The following is a 23,888-nucleotide window of genomic DNA, read 5'->3' as shown; positions in this document are numbered from 1 at the left end:
GTCCACTGGACCTTGCTATGTTATGTTTAGTCATGTCTTTATTAAGTTGTAATTTTATGTTATCTTTAAAACAATGGCATACATAGAAATTCGTTTAATTACACTAGTTCAAAAAATTATAACATTTTGGTGCATGAAAGAAACTAACACAATAAAATTTAAAGCAGGAAGTCGCAGATTACATTTCAAACAGCGATGTTAAATCCATTACTATACCACTTTACGTCGCTCTATTAAAGACGTCTTTTAGAGACAGCCTATAGAGCGTTCATATAGTATAAAATTAGTGAGTTCTGAGAGCAATACAGTAATTGGATTGAATTATAGAGTATCTGACACATGTTTTGGGTACATACCTATTGTATTTCTTTATTTATTCTTAATTGTATATTATTAGGTTATCTACAATTTACATTATTAGCCGTTATTATAATTGTATTATTATGTTATAATGAGGTCTTTAAATAAATTACGTAAAGTAAAGATGCATTCAGTATTTACTAAAATTAGTTTTACAATAAATTCTATTATATATAGTTTTAATTTTAATAGACTTTAATTATACTGTTTTCTTATTGTACTTCTTTTACATGCACAATAAAAATTTTACTGTTATGGTTATTTAATGTACTATAAGAAACTCCTGTAGATAAGAAAAAGTAATATGAAGAGAAGAATAGAATAGTTATGTTAAACACAATCTAATAAAATTTAAACATATCTCCATCATGTAAGCAATTAATCATATTTTGTGCGTTAGAAAAACTAGTATTTGAACGTTCTGTTCTCTTTAATGAAGTGTTTTAAAGAATAGGTCGCATTCCCCATGGGAGAATGAATCCTTTCTGTTAAGGTCGTGAATAAATGAAAAAGAAAATAATTTGAGAGTTACTACACCTACTTTAAATTCACTGATATAGGTCCTAGTTTTAACCCAGGGCCTAGAATTTCGCCTGGATTACAAAGTTTAAATGTTGTGCATTAAACTTATCTGTAATTATAACGCAACTAGTGATAATAAATTGTACATATTCTTCTTAATTCAAAACAAAATGCGTGTATGTCAAAGTTTATGATGATTGATTGAGTCGTTAAAGAGTTAGAAGATAATAACAAATTCACTTTCATATATATTATTAATTATGATTAATTGTAAAGGTATCATACAGCTTTATTTACATATTAACTCTCCCTTATCTCTGTTTATTTATTACTTTATAAATATAAATATAAATACACTATTTACTTATTTCAGTCTCGTAATTGGATATATAATTAAAACTTTTGACGGGCGTCTTACAAAATTAATATAAATATACAACTTGTAAGTGGACATAGAAAATTAGTCTGAGACAGAAATTATAATTAGGAACAATAATTATTTTAATTAGCAAAATATTACTACTTTGGACGAAACCTAAATATTAAGTAACAAGTTATTACAGAGAAAATTTCATTAAAAATATAATAATTTTAATCTAAAGATTTTCATAAAATTAAACTGGCGATAGACTTCTTTACATAAAAACTATCTTTTTATGTGATTGAATGTGTGCCTATGAAGTACTAATGTGTAATGATGATCAAGTGAAATTGAATAATTATAATTGCTATATATAGACAACCCAATTGGGTTGTCTATATATAGCAATTATATATATTATAGGTTCTCTAAATTAATGTAATTATGACTAATTAGTCATAATTACATTAATTTAGAGAATAATATATATATTTATAAGGCAACGCATTCTGAAACAAGCTGAGATATCAATTCTCACCTTTAATAAATATGCAACGCACCTGTCTAATCACTATCCGAAAGGTGTACTGATTAAATTATAATAAATAACATTTGCTTCATATAAAAAAATGTGAAAGGGAGAAAATATAACTGGAATATTTGAAGTAGCAAATATAAGGTAGCCGCCAGACTGTTGTGTTTACACCTGCGCCCCTCGACGCAGTAATATCCGGTCGAGTTTTAGTATATTGTTTCCACTCGGTGAGACCTAAGCAAACTTGACTCACGGATTAATCCAATTACACTATGTTTGCTATCCAGAAGTTCATTGCAGTTTGTGATATCATCGTCTCAGATCAGTTCGTCCGCTACACAGTGTGTGAGGTGTTCTATGATGTAAACTATATAATTACATACATAATGACGCCTGTGTATGACTATAGTCTGTTATTGTATATTTTCAACTTATAAATTGTTATTAATTCATATTAAAATTAGTTTATATTATCATTGGTAACATCATTTTGTTTCTTATAAAGTGATAAAAATATATAAATTTATTACTAAGTTTATATTTTGAATAATATGGATTTTAACATTATATTATATTTAAATTGTAGTATGAAATAAAATTATTTATAATTAAATCTAAAATATAAATTACGTATCCACTTCAGATGAGCTTTGTATATTAGGTATTTTATATTTATTTATACCTAATCAGTCTATCAAACAACTGATTAATTAAACTGCACTTAAACTATTTTATGTTTCTAGAAAGGAGAGCTGTTCAGGAGTGGACGCAATCAAAATAGCGATAACACTTACCACGACATCGACGCCTGGTAGAGGGAACTTCCTGCACGGCTCGATATCTCGGGGTACATGACGGAAGAACTCCTTGCCGTCTTTATACCATTTAACCGAGTATAACACGTCAGTAGGTCCTAGTCGCCAGTGGCAGGAAAGCTGCGCCCGCGTACCAAGAGGCACGTGTGCTGGTACACGTAGCTCCAGTAACTCTAAGCTTCTCACGCCGCAATCTGTTAAAATAATATCCATCATCAATACATAATTGAACTACCAAATGAGAATATATAATACTAAAGAAAAACAATAATAACAGTATAAAATTCTCATAATGGTTGATTAAAAAATGTTTCACTCGGAGTAAATTGCTTCCACGACGCGTCACATATATGCAATAGGTAATTGTACGAATAAATGACAGTACTTTAGAATTGTGAAGATATTAAATAACTATTGAATGAAAATATAGTAGAATAGAATCGGATGGAAATTAGTAACCTCATTCATAAGATGCAATACCTAAATTATAAAATTATCTCAAAATATTTAATAACGCAGAATATAATACGGAACTTATTACCCCATTATTTGTAGAGGCCATAGTACGAAATTTAAAGAATTCATTACTTTAAACAATATTATTAAAAACTTCAGACATTTATTAAATAACAATCATAGTATATGTTAAACCAAAAGTAAAAATACTTTAATAATATTAGAAGATTTACACCTAGTGCCAAATAAAAAAAAACCCAAACAAACACATCAGCATTACATTCAGATTAAAGTTCACAAAAGTGCATGTAGAACTTTAATATCGATAATAAAATTAATTAAAGCGGCAAATTTTTCGACAATATTTTATTGTATGTAGTACGGGTATTTTTATTTGCCTGTAGATAGCGTGTTATGAAGGCAAAAATCCATTAAACGCCACGTCAAATAATTTCCCATGTGACGCGCTCGTGGCCCGTAAAAGAGGCACTATTGCCCTCGCCCAGCGGATAATATTACTTTACGACCCGCGGGGCGAAGCTCGAATGTAAGTAAATTGGTGAATAAAGACAACGAGCTACCAAACTGTTACTGTACACGACCTTAATTCTACAATTTAACAGGCACACTCATTAAAATTTGTTAAGTTATTAATTATAGGCAGATTTATACATTCCTTGTATATAAAACATAATGATTTTGGCAACAATACAATCTTATTCGCGTGGTGATGGAGTAAAAATACAATGTGTCAACATTCTTTTTTTTTCTAAATAAAAATAATATCGATTCAAAGGAAAGTTCGAAATAAAACCAATCTCAATCCGCTAGACATCGTAATAGTAGGCGGAGAGACTCGTGTCCAGCATAATAAGGGACCGTAATAGATTGTTATGACAATGATGTTCAATGTCAAACTACTCAAAGTCACCATCGACATCTTTTGGATGAATATCGCTGAAACTCCACTTTATGCCGCATTTGCATATGCGTAATTGAAAAATGCAGATTCTACTTTCTAATTAATTGTTTCTTTATACTCTTCGTCTAGGAATGGACAACCTTTATGGCTGACGTCGATGCTATGAAAATGTAATCAGTAAAAGTTTTCTGTATTTACGGTATTTAAATTTACTGGTTACGTTTCACGAAATTTGTGCGTTTGTTACCCTTTTTTAAGTTTTTACCCTTTACCTGAGGTTTGTTCAAAGTTTTACCTATTTCAGCCGCCAAGCAGCTTCCTTTCTAAGTTGTGTGTTGGTTGAAATGTATAACAAGGCAGTGACATGGTAGGAAAATTATATAAATATATAAAAAAATCTGCAAATGTTTCTGAAGTTTTTCTATTTTGGGTAGGTATTCAGTCTCTAATAAAAATGCGCAAACTCGCCAATGAATCACAATAGTAAATCATGTATTCCATTTAGTCCGAATCCTTGCTGCTCGCTTTATTTATTGCATTTTTAAATAGTAAGTTCTAGGGAAAGAAATAAATTCTAAAAAAAAACATACAAGAATATCTAAGAAATACACTTTCAGTGCTTCAATAGTGATCCTGAGCTATACGATAGATATACGATATTATTTATTTTATGCTATACATGGTATATATGTTTAGCAAAAAAGCTGTTTTAATGTTTAAGTTTTAGGATCCTTGATTAATAAGCTAATACAAAGCTTATTCATAAAGTGCACCAAAAATACAATTTCGTAAATCTTCTAAAACATATTTATTTTCAACACAATAAAAAATCTTAGGCTTTTTAACTGTTTTAGATTTCTTAAAACTTAATTACTCAACCGTTTTCTTTCTAGCCTCTAACGCCGGCAGTAACTTCTGAGGAAGGTTTAATGTACTATTTATAGATATCGAATAAATTAAACTAAGTGGAAAGTTATTATTTTGTTTTTGTCTAAAAACACATTTACAGCCATTACATACTAACAAATACAAAACTTTTAGTATAAAATAACAACACAATATGTGCTTCAATTCAGATGCGGATAATAAGTTACAACAAAAATAAATAAAAGTCTACTTAAGGACATATATAGCGCAACGCTGAAAAGGCATGGTTTGAAAGCCACGATTATGTGTCAAAAAACATCTTTATTTCACATTTTCCTCAAAGCGCGTCATAAGGACTACAAGACAAATTCCACGTGGTTTCCTTACATTCACATTGAATAAGTAAATTTAAAATCATCTGACATTTTCGACATTTCAATTCACATTCTTCTGTGATCTCCTATTGTACGTGCGGACATCTGACAATGTTATTTCTAATTTAGCGAATCTTATAATTCTGACGATTTCACACAAAAGGAAAAGTTTTAAGTTTATAATAAATAATTATGATCAAACTCTTGTACTTTAGAGTACTTTAGTTTATTTTTATATATAATATGTCATATTTATATATAAAAATTCTGACTTTTACTTATTTTGTATAAAAATAACATAAAACTAATTAGAAGTGGCCCAGCAGATAAAATAAAATTAATGTCTCAATAATCTATAAATATCTCAATGAATTTCATATAAAAAATATAAATACATTTTCACTTGAGAATCTGAAAATTTTGCACAAAAGACATAACTTGTTTTGAAAGACAAAATTTAAATGATTCAAAGAGAATGAAAGTTCAAAGAGGACAGCGATAAAAAACAATCATTAGGCATATCGCCATATTGTACCAATAAAAGACGGTTATATTTAAAAAAAATCATCTATCGTTTTCAATACTTTTCTTGTATTTTTAGACACTTTGGAGAAAAGTAGTTCTTAACCAATGTTCGTGATGGAATAATCAAATAGTCTTTGAAGTTATAAAAAATATAGTACAAAACTAACATTATTATAAATAACGAACTGTCGGTAATCTGAATAAGAATGAGTTCCACAGTAAAAAGCAGAAGAACAGTTCTAGTTGTAGAACACCTTGGTTTTCTTTAATGCTAAAATTTCTTATATATTATTATAAAAAATAATGAAGAGGATGAGAATCTTTATCTGAAAATATATATAATAAAATCGTAACGGATTGTTGTCTGAGCATGACATATATACATACATGAGACAAAATGTAATGTAAACTTTATGAAGGTAACAAAACCTGAAACAATTATTGTTAAAATTTTTGGCTATTTGTCTGTACGTTTGTCCATGTCAATCACACGTTAACTTTTAGCCAATTAGTTGTGATTTTCACTAATCAATTTTATTCTAATAACATTTCATAAGCATTGCCCTGCCTTTGCCGGCGCAGGCATCTTCTTCCATTGATCTTTATAGGCCTTCATGTCAAGGCATACACTCCTTTTATACTTATCACCTTTCAATCCATCCATCATTAAAAAAACATGCAAGTAGTTCATGCACTTCACTTTAGTGATTGTTTTATTCCAGTAATTTTACTAATAAATATGTAATTGGCCCTGGCTCAGTAATTATTTAATATTAAACAGAAATTTTCAGAATAGAAAACATGTCTGATCTTCAGACCCTTTGAACAGATTTCAAATTCTAAAGAGTGGTAAACGTAGAAGTTTGTGGTACTTTTAATATATATATTTTTCATAATGGCTTAACGACTAACGGTACGGTTTAAGTCCCCTCAATGTTATGCCATTATTATGACACGTATCACTCGAAGGGATAATACAGATACTCTTACAGAACGGAAATGGCAAGCGTGACGTCAGCGACGCGACGAACCGTCGACGGCCAACCTCTCAGCCATCGAGTGATAGTACACGTTTTGCTTATACAAAGAGAGTTCAGCTAGAACAGACCATAATATCCTTATATATATATGTATATAATAGCTTTGTAGTATTTCAAACACGTTGCCATGAATCCTAAATAGAAGTGAAATTTTAAACATAGCAATACCTAATAATAAAATATAGCATAGGTAGCTATAGCAAAGCATGTCTATTATTATGTTTGAAAGAATGATATTAAACTTTAAATCAATAATTAGTCGAAGACGAAGTTATGCCATGACATACATATATGTAAAATAAACAAAAAGTTACCCGCGACTCCGTTTGCTTTTTTTTGAGATAAGTGATAGTTAGTAATATCCCCATAGTGATACAATCTTTACGTCAAACTTTAAAATCCATTCAGCCGTTTCAGGCATATATTTTCATGTATAATATTAGCATGAATTATATTTGTTATTATTAATCGTATAAATAACAAAGTTTCACCAGAAGTTTTCTTTCCTGTACCCGTGTTTAGGAAATCCAAAAACGTCAGCTTATTAATTACTAACAACAGCACGTATTAAGTAGCAAAAATAGTGGTTTTCTCTTCTGAATATGTAATGAAGTTCGATGCCGGTATCAGGTGCGGTAGTAATGCGAGTGTAACCGAAAGTAACGTATGGTTTCAATATGTGTTATCAGAAAGCCGCCTTCCAAACGTCTTGTGTTTGCATCTTTTATTATATTACTTACAGTCTCCAACAGATGTAGTTTGAGAAGAAAATCTTTACAGTATCTTTATACGAATCCAGTAAACCGGAACGTAGCCTATGGTTTTAGCTGTTCACAAATATAGTAGATACGTGTTATTTGCAACTTTGTTGCCGTCCTTCGGAATTTTGATTAAAAACCTTTTTCAACATATTTGTAAAAGTTTTCAAAGCCCGGTCGTACGTTATGTTATTATACACATAGATTAGTCCATGACCCTGTAGTAGATTTCTGCATTTGTTTTTTCTTTATTCATTATTAATACTGACATACACACATATAAATGGGTGTGGAATATAAACTTTTACTACCTCTCACTCTAAAACTGAGGCAGCCCAACTGGCGATGTATCTATTTTTCTGTAAATACCACTGGAACCCTTTATTACGATGCCAAGTATAGAAGGAAAGTCTTTAATAACATAGAGTACATAGAGTAGTGTCATGGGATAGGTCACTTTATTATTATCATGCTATAAAAATAAATATAATTTCTTAGTTAATATACAATACACTAATAAATATAGGTATCTTTATCTATCTCTATGCCGTTGCTGTAAGTTCTGGAACAGAATTTGATTTTACTAATATATGTGTTGAGTTCCTGTGACCTAGATATAAGAATAATGTAATTTTATGTCTAAGATAATATTGTATGCCCGAACAAAGGCACGAACTGTGATTCTACACACATTACATTCTTACATCATTAACCTTCAACCTGTTTGGCAACAAAATATTTCTGATATTATTCTAATTAAAAAAATATACCTACATAATATGAGTATTTTAAATAAAATTACTAAGTTGTTACTTTTAACCTAACTCTCCTTTATCATACACAGAAATATTAATAATAACGGTCCAATTTGGTTTGAAATGCAGATAAATTATCATTTCCATAAAGAATCATCTCAAGTCTTAGTCGATGCCTTAAGGCTGAGAGATGAATTCACAAGGGATGCTTCATTCAACAAATATTCTCCAAGCTTTTCTTTCAAGCCAAGTTCATCGTGCATTGAACCTTATATTCGGAAACATCTCAGCAATCTGAAAATAATCTAAATGTATCTAATAATGCAAATGTCGTAAGTAATTTAAATCTCAATTATTTGCTTTCGGTAGAAACAGCCATAATCTGTAATACCTTATTAAATGGCTTTCTGAGTATGACACAGACGGAATATCGGATGAAACCAATTATTGGAACTGAATTGGGAAGCGATGTCGTTTATTTTCATTTTGGTTGAAATTTGAAAAATGTGAGGACATTATTCAGACTCAGAAAGCCTTTTCATATTGCATAGCCGGCAAGAAAAGTAGCTGAATAAATTTCGAAACTTGTGGAGTGTACCGCCGTACTGTTCACAACTTTGTTCAGTTTGTGTAAATTGTGTGCTGCTATTTGTTCACAAATATTTAGTATCTATTAAGTAATTCACATTAATTAAGTAATTATTTATAAACATTATATGTAATTTATTACTTACTTAAATATATTTTGTACTTGTCGGGGATCGAACCCATAATTATGGAAAATGAACTAGAATGAAGTCAACACACAAACAAATTCTACATCCATACTAATATTATAAATACAAAATTGCATATTTGTCCAATTAATACGTTATCACGGTGAAATGGCTGAACGGATCTTAATTAAATTTAACATGAAGGTAGATTTACGAGAATAGACATCGGCTTTCTTTTATTCAAAAGAAGTAGACGAACTCGCGAGTAACTGCTAGTTGTATAAAAATTAAATAAATGAACACAATAGCTAACCCTTGATTCATAATCATGATTTTTGACTTCTTCATGAGACAGTATACTATCTATCTGATCATAAAGTCAGTATAGACTGACCTCGCATTCTGCCTCTTTCGTAATTTCTTCAATGTTTCATCAAGTTACATCCTACATTCATTCCACAATGCTACAATTAATTAATTATAAAACTACATTTATAAAAATTAAAAATGAATATCTTGTTATACGTTTGCTTTGTAGATTGGATGCGCCAAATATTTTTTTTCAGTAATGTGCTTTCTGAATATACCTACTAAACACATTGAATGTAATAAAAAATATTTTTTACAATACACATTCTCATAGCGTATAAATTGTCGAATTGGAACTAAAGTAACACCGTCTAACGTAGGGGTTATCTACAATGATCGATACAATTAGATAACACGTCATGATAATTTAGCCATCATACTGGCGTGGCATTTATTGATATGTACGACGTTTGAAAGAGAGAATCGGTTATAACATTTAGCTGGCGTTTCGTAAGGCACGCGATGCCAAGTCACGGCAGATGGATATATTCTAACTGCATCTCAGGTCCCTTATGAGATAAGCGCGCGAATTGAATCTACGAGTATATAATGTAGTTCAATATATCGTTACATTTGGCAATATCTTTGATGCTAGATTGTGCCGTTTTTATGACCAATGTTAGGAATAATTTGTAGGAAAATTGAAGTGGAGAGGCACTTCAATCTTCCCGCAAATTATTCCAAACATTGGTCACCCCCAAATTACGTCCAATTTTTGTGAACTCCCTGAAAAAAGTACACTTGCGAACAAAAAACAGTAATGACACAAGTCTTAGCCCTAACGCTGACTATTTTATGGAACTGCAAATTTTTGTGGTTGCCCCCAAGACATACTGTATTTTATTTCTTGTCTGCAAAGCCAGTATATTTTTTTGTAATTATATTTTGTAAATAGTGCACTCTTCCTTTTATAGACTATATTCCTTTTGAGTTGCAATGACCCACGCGATTATTATTTATTTTTTACTTTCGTGTACATATTATAACAGGAATAATTTTATAGTAATAAATATATTCCCCTCTCTTGACGTCGCTACTGCTAGGTTGCTTTAGACGTGATCACAAGCTGACTGGAGTAACAGCGATGACAATATCGATAGGTGCTAGGAGTATTTTCTACTACCGTCACTAGATTGTCCAACGAAAGACTGTTGCACACAGCACTCACGATATTTATTGACTGATCCTAACAAACTTTGATTGAACTTCTTTATCATTGAATTCCACGCAGATAATAACATTAATCTCTCAGTTGAAATTGGGATATTTCTTAATTTCAATCATCTCCCGTCTCATTCGTGGATAATAGTGGCAATTAGAGGACTTTAGGCGCATGCAACTCAATCCAGAAAAATAATTTAACATAAAATTATTTCGTCCTAAGACCAGGTAAGCATATAAATATTTAGTATATAATGCGGTGTAATTGATATATTTCATCCGCCACCCTCCCTTACGACAAACCTTGAGAAGACTGACGATGCCAAATTTCCTGACATATTAATAAAAGATTGACGCATTGCACACCTCCCTTGACGTGGATTGAATTATTAACTTGACAAGTCTAGTGTTAACCTATTAGGGAAATTGACCCATTTTAGTATCATACTTCTGTATATAAATGTAGAATCACTGTCATTAATGTAACGTAATAAATATTTTTCTATGTGAGTATAATAGTAAACAAGCTAACAACCCACCTGATGGTATGCGGTAACTATCGCCTATATACACTAATAGCACTACACATATCACGTTATCATACGAGTATAATACCCGTGATACCCCATGCGTTTCCATTCCAGAGGACTCAGATTATCATGCATGCTGTAATTTCCATGCTTAGACGTATCCGTACATAGTACAGCAATACAGCATAGTAAACAAGGAAAGTCGCTTGGCGGCAAAGTAAATAAAACTGAGGTATTCCCGCAGACAACTTTGTACGATTAACCTCTATTAAAATATAAAATATACGTCTAAAACTAAATAATGATCTTTTTATCATTTATAAAACAATACATATGGAAAACTTGTACATGTTACATTTTTGGCAAACTAAATGAACATCGTCATTAATAAAGAGTTGCTATCGGTTATTTCGATAACAACAAATGCATTGTGTGGAATTGTTACAAAATGGCGCTACAATACAAATGGGTAGCGACTAGATTGGCCATCTGTTTTATGTTCAACTCAAGTGGCTCGTGTAATACTATCAATACAGTTCGCACATGGGCCTCGAATTGAGTGCCTTTTAATCGCACACTCACATTGATTAGCTGTCTGCGGATATTCATTCACACATCTGAAGTGTAATAAGGTCGTCCATCATCATTTGCCATATTAGACCTTCCTCATGAAAATATTTAACGGTGATCCTATGTATATATAAACACATAAATTCATTTATACAGACGATGTAGTGTATTAGAATATATAAAGTTCAAAAAGCATATAATTTGTGTACAAGAAAATATATCTATACTAATATTATAAATCTGAAGAGTTTGTTTGTTTGAACTCGCTAATCTCAGGAACTACTGGTTCAACTTAAATATTTTTGTGTTAGATAGTCCAATTGTCGAGAAAGGGTTTAAGCTATATAATATTACGCTATGACCAATAGGTGCTGAGCTGCAATAAAAAAGATTGCAAAAGATGGGGAAATTAAACGCAGACGAAATTGTACGGGTCTGCTAGTTGCCGCGTAAATTCTAAAAAATGACGTATTAGAAAGTGAAGTATAAAAAGAGTAATAAATATCCAAAATTTCATACATTCTTAAAAACTTTAATAATATTAGCAAGGTATTTTTTCTAAATGGGCTTGTCTTACTTGAATATTTTGTGCGTAAGTACATTCAATATTAAACACACTTAATTTAAGAGTAAAAACAATAAAGTTGGTTAGCCAATAAAAATACTTTTGTGGCTATTATAATTATGTAGACATTAACGACTGCCATCTAAATTAGTCACGCGACTTATGTAATAGCCGCGCTCTACGTAATTCGCGGAGCGTGTTCTACGTCGATTCATATTTACTTGATACCGCGAATGAAATATGCGTATTGTTTTGTAAAGTTTATTTAATTACTAGCAATGACTTTCCCTTTTATGATATACTATTTCTTTTTCTCATTCATTATATTTAAGCTTTATTAAATCGTATAAATAAAAGAATAATGTAATATTTAATATACTTACTATATCAGCGACTTCATTCATGAAATTGTACTTTGATATTTTCCATTGAAATATAATACAAAACTGTTTCAGTGTTCAGCAAACATTAAATAATATTTAAAGCCCACCCGTGATTGCTGTACCGTTTTTAACGATATCATCCAAGCTACAAGGAAAATTAATCTGTTGTTGATTTTGTGTTTTACCATATAATGTACGTACGTTGAATGTAAAACTAGAAAGCAATTACCCTATTTTAGATTCAATATCATTAAGGCTCAACTTGCATAAAATATTTCAGCATGTCATTATTATATATCAACCCATTAACCTCCCATTGTTAAGCACGGATAACTCCCCAATAAGGGAATATTAACCTACTATTACGACTCTAGCCAGGCGGCTTGGTATAAGAGATTGTTTCGAAATTTCATTCTCTGGCACTGTTATATCGTGCTTTATTCCCTTAGTTGCTTTTTACGACATCCTGAAGATAAAAAGAAGTGGCAACACATTGTTTTGCTATTCTGTCATCATTACCACAACGAGGACTCTGTATTACCAAATGTTTCATTGTACAAAGTGTAAACTAAAAGAATATATTAATAATAATTTATGTTACTAAATTATCTATACTTGGATTTTGGTTATTTTGGTTTTTTAATATGATATCTATTGTTTGTTTAGGCAAGAAGTACAATTTAACTATGTACAAAATATATATATATAGAAATAAACTGCACTCTAACTCACTCTTGTAATCATTTTTGACTATTCTTGTTGGAGCCATATCAATCTAGTGCCAATAAATACATCAAAATGGCCGATCAGTTCATATCCACGTTCATAGTCTACCTATATGCATATTTCAAACTTATACGAAATAAAACTAGCATGAAAACAAATCCAATTTATATAATAATATGCAATATAGTATATCTAATTATACAGCAACAGATTTATATTTAGCAGGATATTATAAAAATGCACATTTAACTTTAGAAACAAAGAACTATTAAAACGCCCTTTACTTTTCATAATAAAGTTGGGCCGCTTGCTTGTATATTTTTTTAAATCATTCACGTCAACAGCAATTCAACATTAAGAGAGGGCTCTTGGTTTCTTATAAAAAAGAGTACTTGGCATCAAAAGGACTTATTGTTAGTTAATAAACGCGGTACATACCTACCTATTTTATTAGCTAATTTAATAACAATTTCATTAGGGTAGCAGTAATAAATAACTCATACAGACGTATTTCTTATTATATTAATTTACGTCGTTTAATCATAATGAATTTTACTTTTAGAATAATCTTTAACCGACTTTAAAATAAAGAAGGTGATAAATTCGACCATGAATTATTATAGATAATTAATACATTATACCTAATATTTTTTTATAAAAATGAATGAAAATGCGAAAGGTAGTTCGATACTAATGTTTATTCAATATTCTTTTTATTTATGATATTAAACCAGCATTCAGTGCCAAAAAGTGACCAAATGAACATCACCAGTATGCTTCATGACCTATTTTATTATGCACACTTGGATATTTATGTATTTTAAATAGGTTTAAAAATAATGATACGAGGTATGTACTAAATGCATCTATTACTGTATTAAAAATATTTTGTAGCTATATATAACGATTGATATATATTCTATTCTATACTATTCAAAAATATATTCTTGTATGTTTTAATTGTGCATTATATTTATATAAAAATTGCAATTCCGTTATATAATCAAGTCCGGGGCTGCGATGTGTTTTACTTCTAAAGGAGCCATCACCAGGAAATTAATTAATGGGAGTTTGGAAGCACAGTGTTGACCGCTCGGTTGGTTGGCGTGTAGACCGTGACAAAGTCATTAATTGTTTGACGATGCCTTGTTTAAGGCCGAAATTTATGTCACAACATAGTCTTTTCTTATTGAAAGGCCTCTACTAGTAGTAGTGAACAGTTCACTAAATCTCTGTCGCACTTATCTCTAATACTGAATTAAACAAAATAATTGGAATACAGTAATCAGCACATTGAATATTAGTAAAAGAATGTATAACAAATTCAATTATAACAATATTTTTATTATTGTGGGGTCTAAAAGCGCTACTTTACAGGATATAATGCGATTTATTTTACATAACGAGCTGACCCACAGTCATCGTAGGGTTATGATCACCTAATCATATTCTTTTAATAAACATTTTTAGACCCCATGTTTGTTTTCTACATTTTATAAAACATGGTATGTAATGTCCGTTGAGACCTAAGACTATTTGATAGAACTCCATTACCACTTATTGGATAACTAAACCTAAAAAGAATGTATATTTTTGTTTAACCATACCTCGTCTAATTTTGAAAGCAAACAATGTCGAAGTTGTGAAATGGTACGGAGGCGAGTGTCAATAAAATTCCCGCTCGTACTTGGTAAGTGTCTCACAAGTAAACGGTTGTTGTGCTTTTTATGTGTAATTAAACGAGTGACGACGTGAGGACAGACTGCTCGACATATTTATGGGCCGTCAACGTACGTTTGAGTGATATTTTACTTGCTCTTATGTTTGGTATAAAATTAATCAATGGAACTTCACGACTGCTTTTCGCTCAGTCTAGTGATAATATGCTGTGATAGGTGGTGTCTAGACTACGGGCATACATACCTTACGGACATTAACCTCATTGCAAATTTGAAATGAACTAAATAATAGAACAGGCCAACTCACAGAGCACTATCGAGTGATAGAAATACTTACTTAATACATCAGACATACATAATAATTACACCTAAAATACTCGGATACCGTTGTAAGCAAGACGGTGTCCTAGACAGCTAGATCACGGAGGCCCTTATACGATAAAGCCGTGAGCCATCATGCCTATCGTGATGGCGTTTCAACAACAAATTTTTTACGCATGCTGAAATTTAAATTAAAATATTAATAATATTCTTACATAAATCGTAACAAAAAATATATGTACTAATCAGAAATTATGTCAACAATCTTAGTTACTGCGAACGCTACTTTTACTTACTTTAATGTGGGCAACATTTTGTGGAGAATATTTTTACCCTTTCTTATTATATTTTGTAAAATTTTGAAATATGCCTTGAAGGCAGTAACAAATATAAGGGGGCGATGAATTTGGCCACGCCGCAGGCAGCTTATACCCACATTTAGCTACTGATAAAAATTCGTTCCATAAAAGTCAATTTAATTTTTATTCTACTTGAATCATTACCTTTTATATACCTACATCTTTCATTAACGACAACTACTACAACTACACGTGCCTTTAATGTCGAATAACAAGACATATCTGTACTTATGACTCGGGATTCCAATTGCAAACTACATATTCATGAAGATTTATTTTTGCCTGACTCCATTTGCAAACTTTACATATTCATAAAGATTTATTTTTACCTCTGTTGACTAAAAGTGCTGATGAACCGCTGCTTAGAGCCTGACTTCCCAGTTAAAAGCATTGCCAACTATCGACAATGCGGTAAACGAAACACCAGATATGTCCATAGGTATTTCATTACTATCGAATTCAACATAGCTAATCTAGCACCGCCTCTGGTACTAATTTAATTTGATATTGATATTACTATCATCGGAAAATCAGTCAGTAATATAAATAGACACAGTGTCATCACCGCTAGTCTAATAAACATGTGAATTTCACATCTTACCATTCATAATAAGAACCTATTATCATCAGACCATATTAGGCTTGAGTTCCTACTTATAAGAGAAAGATTTAGCCCACTATTATCATGCTTGATAAAGGGATTTATTTGAAGTTTTCCTTCTATTAGTACTTTATTTCCCAAGTTGCCTTACTCAATTTGTAAGATATACAGTTTCTGACCGGAACCAGTCGTTAAATCGACTGGGGATAAAAAACACACTATCAAACTCACTTACACATTTATAATTCAAACTAATATTATAAGCAATTATAAATGCCTGTTTTCACCTTTTTTCTAATATTATATAGATGCCAATATTATTATTTACCTTAATTTATTACGCCACAAATATAGGTATCTTCTTTCGCACAATCCATACATACTTTTTGTTTTATCTACTTCCCTTGTATATGTATATCCAGGAATAACCTGTTGATTAAAAAACAAACAAAAACTTCGAACACGCTTCATATGTATGGTTTTTTTTTAATAGTTGCCTTAAAAAACAGTCGAAACCGAATCCATAATAAACTTTGCACCTGTTAAATACATATTTATATTAAACCCACCCAACGATTTATCATGAAATAGAAGAAGTAATCCGAACACATAATAATTATCCTCATTTACAACATTTAAGTCTGTAACATCCGTTGCTCAAACATTCGTATCCCGCAACTTCTCGGTAATATACTTCTTCAAATAACAAATAATTCGTGTAAATTGTGAATACATAATACAGAATAATTAAATAAAATAACGTCCCCACAAGACATGTTGCTGATTTAAAATACCTTTACATATGTGGGTAGGTAGCGACATATTGAATATACTACAAATATTATAGATGTAAAGATTTGTAGGTTTCAGTATCTTGTCCCATTTATGAATTGTTGTGGACATCTCAGTATTAATTGATTTAATTGGGTAAGAAAATTGCTATTTATATTCAATCAACTCAATATACAATCCCTAAAAAATATTTGAAATATCTGACACCAAAAATTATTATACAATAGTACGTGCAGCTATTTTACATAAATCTATTTCAAAATTAAAAAAATATATGTTACTAATGAAAAATTTGCCAGAAAGTTAATTAGTTTTTCTTCGAGTAATTACTAAAAATAAGTTTTTATTATATTAGTGAATATGATTACGTCACGTCCAAGACAGCGCAACAGACAGCGCAAGAATGAAATGAACCAGAGTCACACGACAGTCATAGTCAATTATAAAAACCCGCCGACCCATGGGTCATCTTTTATATATATTGACTATTGTTTACATGTATGTCATAATAAATAATACACTCTTATGACAGTATACTATACCTATATACTTTAGGATATAGGTATAGTATACAATTCATATCTCTCAAACATTGAATTCCATTCAGCCGTTTAGTTGAACGAGAAAGAAAAGTAACAGAAAGATAAACACACTGTAGCATTTACTATAAATATTATATTGAAATAAATTTCCTGAAATGTAATCTGTAATGATATACGTATATAGACAGAAATCAAGTATATTACACATTTGATGGGAATATCTTTATAACAATAATAATCTCAGGACAATTCACACAGCGCCATCTAGACCCAAGTTAAAGCTTGTACATATACATAGTTATGGGATCACTCATCAATACAAATGTTTGTGCCGTGCGAGGAATCGAACCCGCGACCATCGATAACTGATACATATACATAGATATTTTTTTATTTATCATTGCGTATTTATTTCAATTAAAAATAATTCGAGTGTTATCAGCTAGTTTAAAATAAAAACCTGTAATATTGAATTATAAACGTAATGAGTCGGCGTATTGTTTCAAATTTGGATATTAAATAACACAACTTGTTATATTGTAACAACAAACGTGGCACATTTTGAATAAGAATAAAATATTGCCCCACTTCCGTTCATTTCATTCAGGGCCCAGATTGAATACCCAATATCTTTGAAATAAGTCGAGTAATTAATTTTGCTCCAGTTTAATATTAGGTTTTCTGCGTAAATGAAACTTGTCGTCAAACAAAATAAATAAAAGACAACTGAAAACCGCAGTTTAGAGATTGCTATTAAAATATATTTTATAAAAAAAATAGAATTACAAGTATCGCATTTATGAATTGCTAATTACTTGAAATTCGCAATGCTTAATTTCACGTAACACCCACGTATTTTTTTTTTTGTTGGGACGTTACATTCATAAGACGTATTTAATCTAAAAATATATTCAGGTAACTGGGTTCATGAAACATATGTTAGGTGAAAGAATATTGGGATTTAGTGTACTTGATAGGTGTGTTATAAGTATAAAATACGATCCAAACGCTTATCCTTTCACACACATTGATAAAGTTTTAGCGCGTTTGAATGGCAATGGCTGACATTATCGTAAAAGTCGAAACTTTGTGTTGAAATAGCTCCGGCGAAACATAAGGGGTTCACGTACAATTGCTAAAGTTTCTAATATACTAGGATATACGTCCCTATTGTTCGTTATAATATCTCATAAAAATGTCAAATTGTATAAACTGTCTCCTTCGTGGTTCAATGAATCTAAGTTATCCGCTCACGGTTAATAAATTGTGGGTCGATATTTTGATAGAGCTGAATATTTACGGTAAATTTAACATCATAATACCCCCAAGGTTCACATATAACAGACTTCTGTGAAAACTAAGTTTGTTCGCTGTCCCAAATAACTAGGTTAATGAAAATTGGAGTTCGGGCTAGGCTCGCGGCCCTTTCACGTATTTAAAAGAACCTAAATAAATATAAAATTGCCTAGTCATTTTGATTACTGAACTATTTATTGCTGTGTATATAGAAAATTCTACAAGGAAAGACGAGAGATATATGTACATAAATAAATGAAAATATAGGTAAAATTATGGACTTATCTTTATCGGTATTTGATCCAGTCAACTAATAAGGTCTAAATAATGTGGCCAATTTGATAATAGCTGTCCAGTCTAAAACTATATCTAAAATGTATTAAATTTGACGAAAGTATTTCAACCGTGATACTGTGATATTACATGTGGACATAGAAATCGAATACATAATTTATAACAAACTTTCTTCCTGTATATTAAGCTGCGTATTTAATTGGGCATAAATTCGTAATTATTTTTTGAAAATAGTAATCTCATTCCATTTTATAAAGATCTCTAGGTTCTGTAGAAAAACCCAAACAATTTCATATAAGGCAGAGTTCAAGTTTTTTTTCCTGAATTGATCAACCAATTTTCTGATTTTATTACATCTTACCATTATCTTACTACGAAATTTAAAACGAAATGTGTTAATTATTTCTTCATTTTCCCTAAGGACCTTTACCTAATTATAATTCAATTACAAAATTGAATAATGAATCTTTTGAATTATAAATTCATGAGATTCATTCAACTATTTTATCTTATCTGTACATCTCTAAGAATATATATTTATTTCTTAATAACATTGATATTAATAAAATTATTACTAGACACAAACACAAGCTTACCATTTTAGAGAATAGTTTAAGAAAAGTGGTAGATATTCCATGTTAAGATATTAAATTCTATAATAGTATCCGAAGGGTAATTATAAATCTACCTCTTTAAGTTTAAAATTATGATAAAATGAGCGTAATATGGGGTCAGTTAGTCCATCGTCTCAAAATCACCAATGAAATAATTTTCAGTAAGGATGAGGACCCCTTGGAGGTCAACCTGACATTGGCAGCAATGTGGGGTCACTACTCCCCATTATTAGCAATCCCACTCCCTTGCCAAAATAAGTTGTAACCGATGTCCACCGTCTAATTCATTAAGTAAGAGTGGGTAACAGAAAATTTTCAATTTTGTTTATTTGTTTTACAATCGTCATTTGGCAACTGTTCGCTAGCAGCTGGGGATGTGGGTCTAATGACTAATGAATGTATGTCTACGGTCTACGTAATGTCTCAACTTCTCGACGACAGAAACAGTGTAGTTAGAAAACTATTTAGTAACTAAATTTATATATCCTGATACAAAACTACGATATCCATTCTTATTTTAGAAATGCGAAAGTGTGTCAGTCCATATGTCTATTTGTTATATTTTCTAGTCTAATAGTTTAGCAAACCGTTTTACTTCCTTTATAATGGTTTCGATTCGTCTTATGATGTAAACATTTGTATTCATGAGTATGATTGTTTGTATTGGTTTGGGTGCTTTCTATGTAAGTAATTATACAGTTGTTTAATACCTTTAATATAAGATCTGCTTAGCTTGGAACTCGCTGGTACTGTGTTATTTTGTCGAGATAGCCTTTGTAAAAACTCAATGATTTCCTACTTCTGTCTTACATATTCCAGCCGCTTAGCGCTTGCTTTGTAGGTTGAAGGGTAAGGTTGAACATCATGGATTGATAGATATAATACTAAGAGGCTGACTTAATGAAATTGGACATGAAAATAGACTATATAACGAGAAAAAAATATACGCGGAAGTGAAATAGGGGATGAAAGTTTGTGCAGACGAATCGCAAATAACAGCTAGTAATGGATTTATCTTGTTTTTCATGACTTTTAATCTCATCTCATTGAGTGCTAAATTAGAACAGTTAAGCACAGTATTGGTTTCCCTCGAGAAGTAGCTCATAAACCCGCTTTTTTTCTAGCTCATTACATACGAATACATTTGACAAATTTCATCAATTCAAACGTCCATATTAAAAAAGTGAAATACCTTTGGCGCCAAAATGCTGCCAAAAAATAAAAAAGAAATAATATTAGATTAGAGATTACAGATTTAAGAGAATAAGCGAGAAATATGTATTTCTATTATATATAAATAATTATAAAAGATATATAAGAAATAATTATGTTATACGTTAAAAATAATAGAAACAGTTCTACAGTGATATATTTCATACCTATAAAAGAAAATTCCCTATTAAACTGATGAAGGTACTGCTTCGCCAGTTCGCATTCTAATGGATCGCGTAGTCGCGATCTCCGAACATTCATTTATATTCAAGACTACATCTGTTTATATTGGTTTAGGCGTTTTTCATTTTAATTATATAGTATTTCCAAAAAAATGTAATATGTTTATCTAAATGACATACTTCAAGCTTTGCTTATATTATATACATCCCTAAATTTAATCGATGGCACTTAAATATTTATATAATGAATACCTAAATAAATATTGTATCGACCTATTTCCCTGAAATAACATTTTGTCTTATAATTACAATATATATTTAAACCATTCAAACAAAGTTTTAGTTACCTATATACGTTGCGAGTTTCATGCATGAAGAAACAAGAAGTTTGAGAAAATATCGTAACAAATTCTTCTACTAAAACAAGCAAAACAAGACGCAAACACAAAATCTTTTGTGACATGAAAGGTGATTTAGCGGTTTAGCACACTGCCTTATTTTCGATGGGCGCGGGTTCGCTTCCTCGCACGGTAGAAACATTTATATTCAGGAGTATGTATTATTGTATGTATCGGTCATTACATATAATACAAGCTCTGCTTAGCTTGGAACTAAATGACGCTGTGTGCATTGTCTTGAGAGATGATATATCTTATTATATTACCGTGCGTCTAAGTGTGTACACACTTAGACACACGATAATAATCAATGTTATAAAATAGTGTTTCTTGATATTTATTTATTAGTAGCTATGCCCGCGACACATGTGTATGTAGTAGTATTGGAAATAACAATATACACGAAATGTTGCGGGAATTCCACTTTGAAATAGATTCATCTGTTTCTGAGATTAGCGTGCGTTTATCTATGCGTTTCACAAACAAACAACAATTCTAAGTACTATTTATTGTGGTAACATAACCTTTAACATGTACATTTTTAAATAATTAATATAAAACCACAGGTCCTCGGTACGATTCAAGTAAATTATAATTTACTTTAATCGTATGAACTGAGAGCACATTTTTTTACGTTTTTCTAATAATTAGCTGTATCTACCACACTCACTCCACTACATCTTAAGACTTGTCTAATTTCCGGTAATACGTAGATAATAATCTTAAAAAATAGACACTGTTTTTCTATGTCCACTTAATTGTACTTAGAAAAAATTTCTCTTTTAAGAAAGACACAGATTTGTCCGCTCGTAATAAAGGTCTCTCTTTTCTGTTTATTTTTTGTGTTTTTTTTTTTATTATTGATGTGATGTGAATGACAATGCTATCGTGCGTATACTAAAAATAAAAAAAAAATTCATTTAAATTAATACAACACCAGCCAGAACAATAACTTAGCTGCAGCCGATTAATGGAATACACCTATATACCAGTTTTAATCTATTTCCAATCAGAGCTTCGTTGATATAGGCTTTTTTGGATACACTAATACATTCTATTAATATATGACTCAGATCTTCTTCTTTCCTACACGCTTGACAATTAGATGATGTAACTTTATTCAATAAATAAGCAAATTTAAAGATATAATTAAATGTATCCGGAACACAAACTATTTGCACTGACGATGTACTATTTATATTTGTGATTGATTTAATAGCACTTTTTGTACTAACGTAGTATTTCTGATTAATCAGGCCATACATCTGTAGCTACCCCTTCAGAGTAGATCTTTTGGCTAAAATATCATCATTCTTGTACATAAGTTCGGAGCCATTGCAACGCAAATAATAATGGCCTACATACACCGCCAACTTTAGTCGTCCAGAACATTAATAACAGAGTCGAAATATCAGGAACTCATTAATATAGCAATATTGTCACGGCAAATATGTCGATTGTACCATAAATCATAAAATTAAAACTGATACTTTGGTACTTACTAATTAAATACAGTTGAACTATTTATAGCTTTTTATTTTTTAGATATTGGGATCACATCTCCTACTCCGCATTTAAACGTAAATAACTGTAAGCTTCACATAAACTTAACTAAAGAGAGTTTACTTAATCCCGAATGTGAGCCGCCGGCAGGTGGCGTCGTAGGTCTTCCTATCGTATAACAGGATCAGAATTCACTTAACAACTGCTCCGCCGTAGATTAAATGAAATTACTAAGGTACCACACATTGCTGTTAAGTATATATACTTACAAATATAATCAATACGAAAAACTGATCAACGATTTATAATTTTAATAATTGATTTTATTATATTTAAATAAAATTTTGTACTTAAGATTTGATTATATACAAACAATAGTATTTAATATTAATGTTCACGCGAACACTGCTAGCGAGGAGTAGTATCCCAAACATTACAAAAAAAGACAACAAGAAGAAGAAAACGACTACAAAAAAAGATGGAAGGATTGTAAATATGATTGTATATATGATTGTATATATGACAGCGATTAGTGGAAAAGATTAGAGTATCTAATCTTCTCCGACCCCAAACAATAGAATAAAGGGGAGACAATAATGTATATGCACATTTATTGCTAAGCCACAATCGTGTTTCACTGAACTTCTCAAAGGTTAACAGTGAGAAAATGCACTAATTCCATCCCTTATACCATATTTTATTGGTCAATAAAGCAAATAAATAAATAACTAGACTATTGATTTATAAAATTAATTCATTTAATTGGCTAGAAGAAATAGGTTGCA

At 30.8% G+C, this 23,888-nt stretch overlaps 1 protein-coding gene across 1 annotated transcript in view; it reads right to left on the bottom strand.

The window, feature by feature from the left end:
* LOC131844674 (uncharacterized) overlaps positions 1 to 23,888 on the bottom strand; it is an 82,696-nt gene that overhangs the window by 6,402 nt on the left and 52,406 nt on the right. Inside the window, exon 2 of the mRNA XM_059193612.1 lies at positions 2,573 to 2,787. Within this exon, the coding sequence (XP_059049595.1) occupies positions 2,573 to 2,787 (215 nt within the window). The remainder of the gene's footprint in view (positions 1 to 2,572; positions 2,788 to 23,888) is intronic.

The sequence above is a fragment of the Achroia grisella genome, unplaced genomic scaffold (assembly GCF_030625045.1).
Source record: "Achroia grisella isolate CSIRO2021 unplaced genomic scaffold, CSIRO_AGI_Agris_v1 utg4116, whole genome shotgun sequence".
Taxonomy (NCBI): Eukaryota; Metazoa; Arthropoda; class Insecta; order Lepidoptera; family Pyralidae; genus Achroia; species Achroia grisella.
This window is presented reverse-complemented; position numbering and strand designations above follow the sequence as displayed.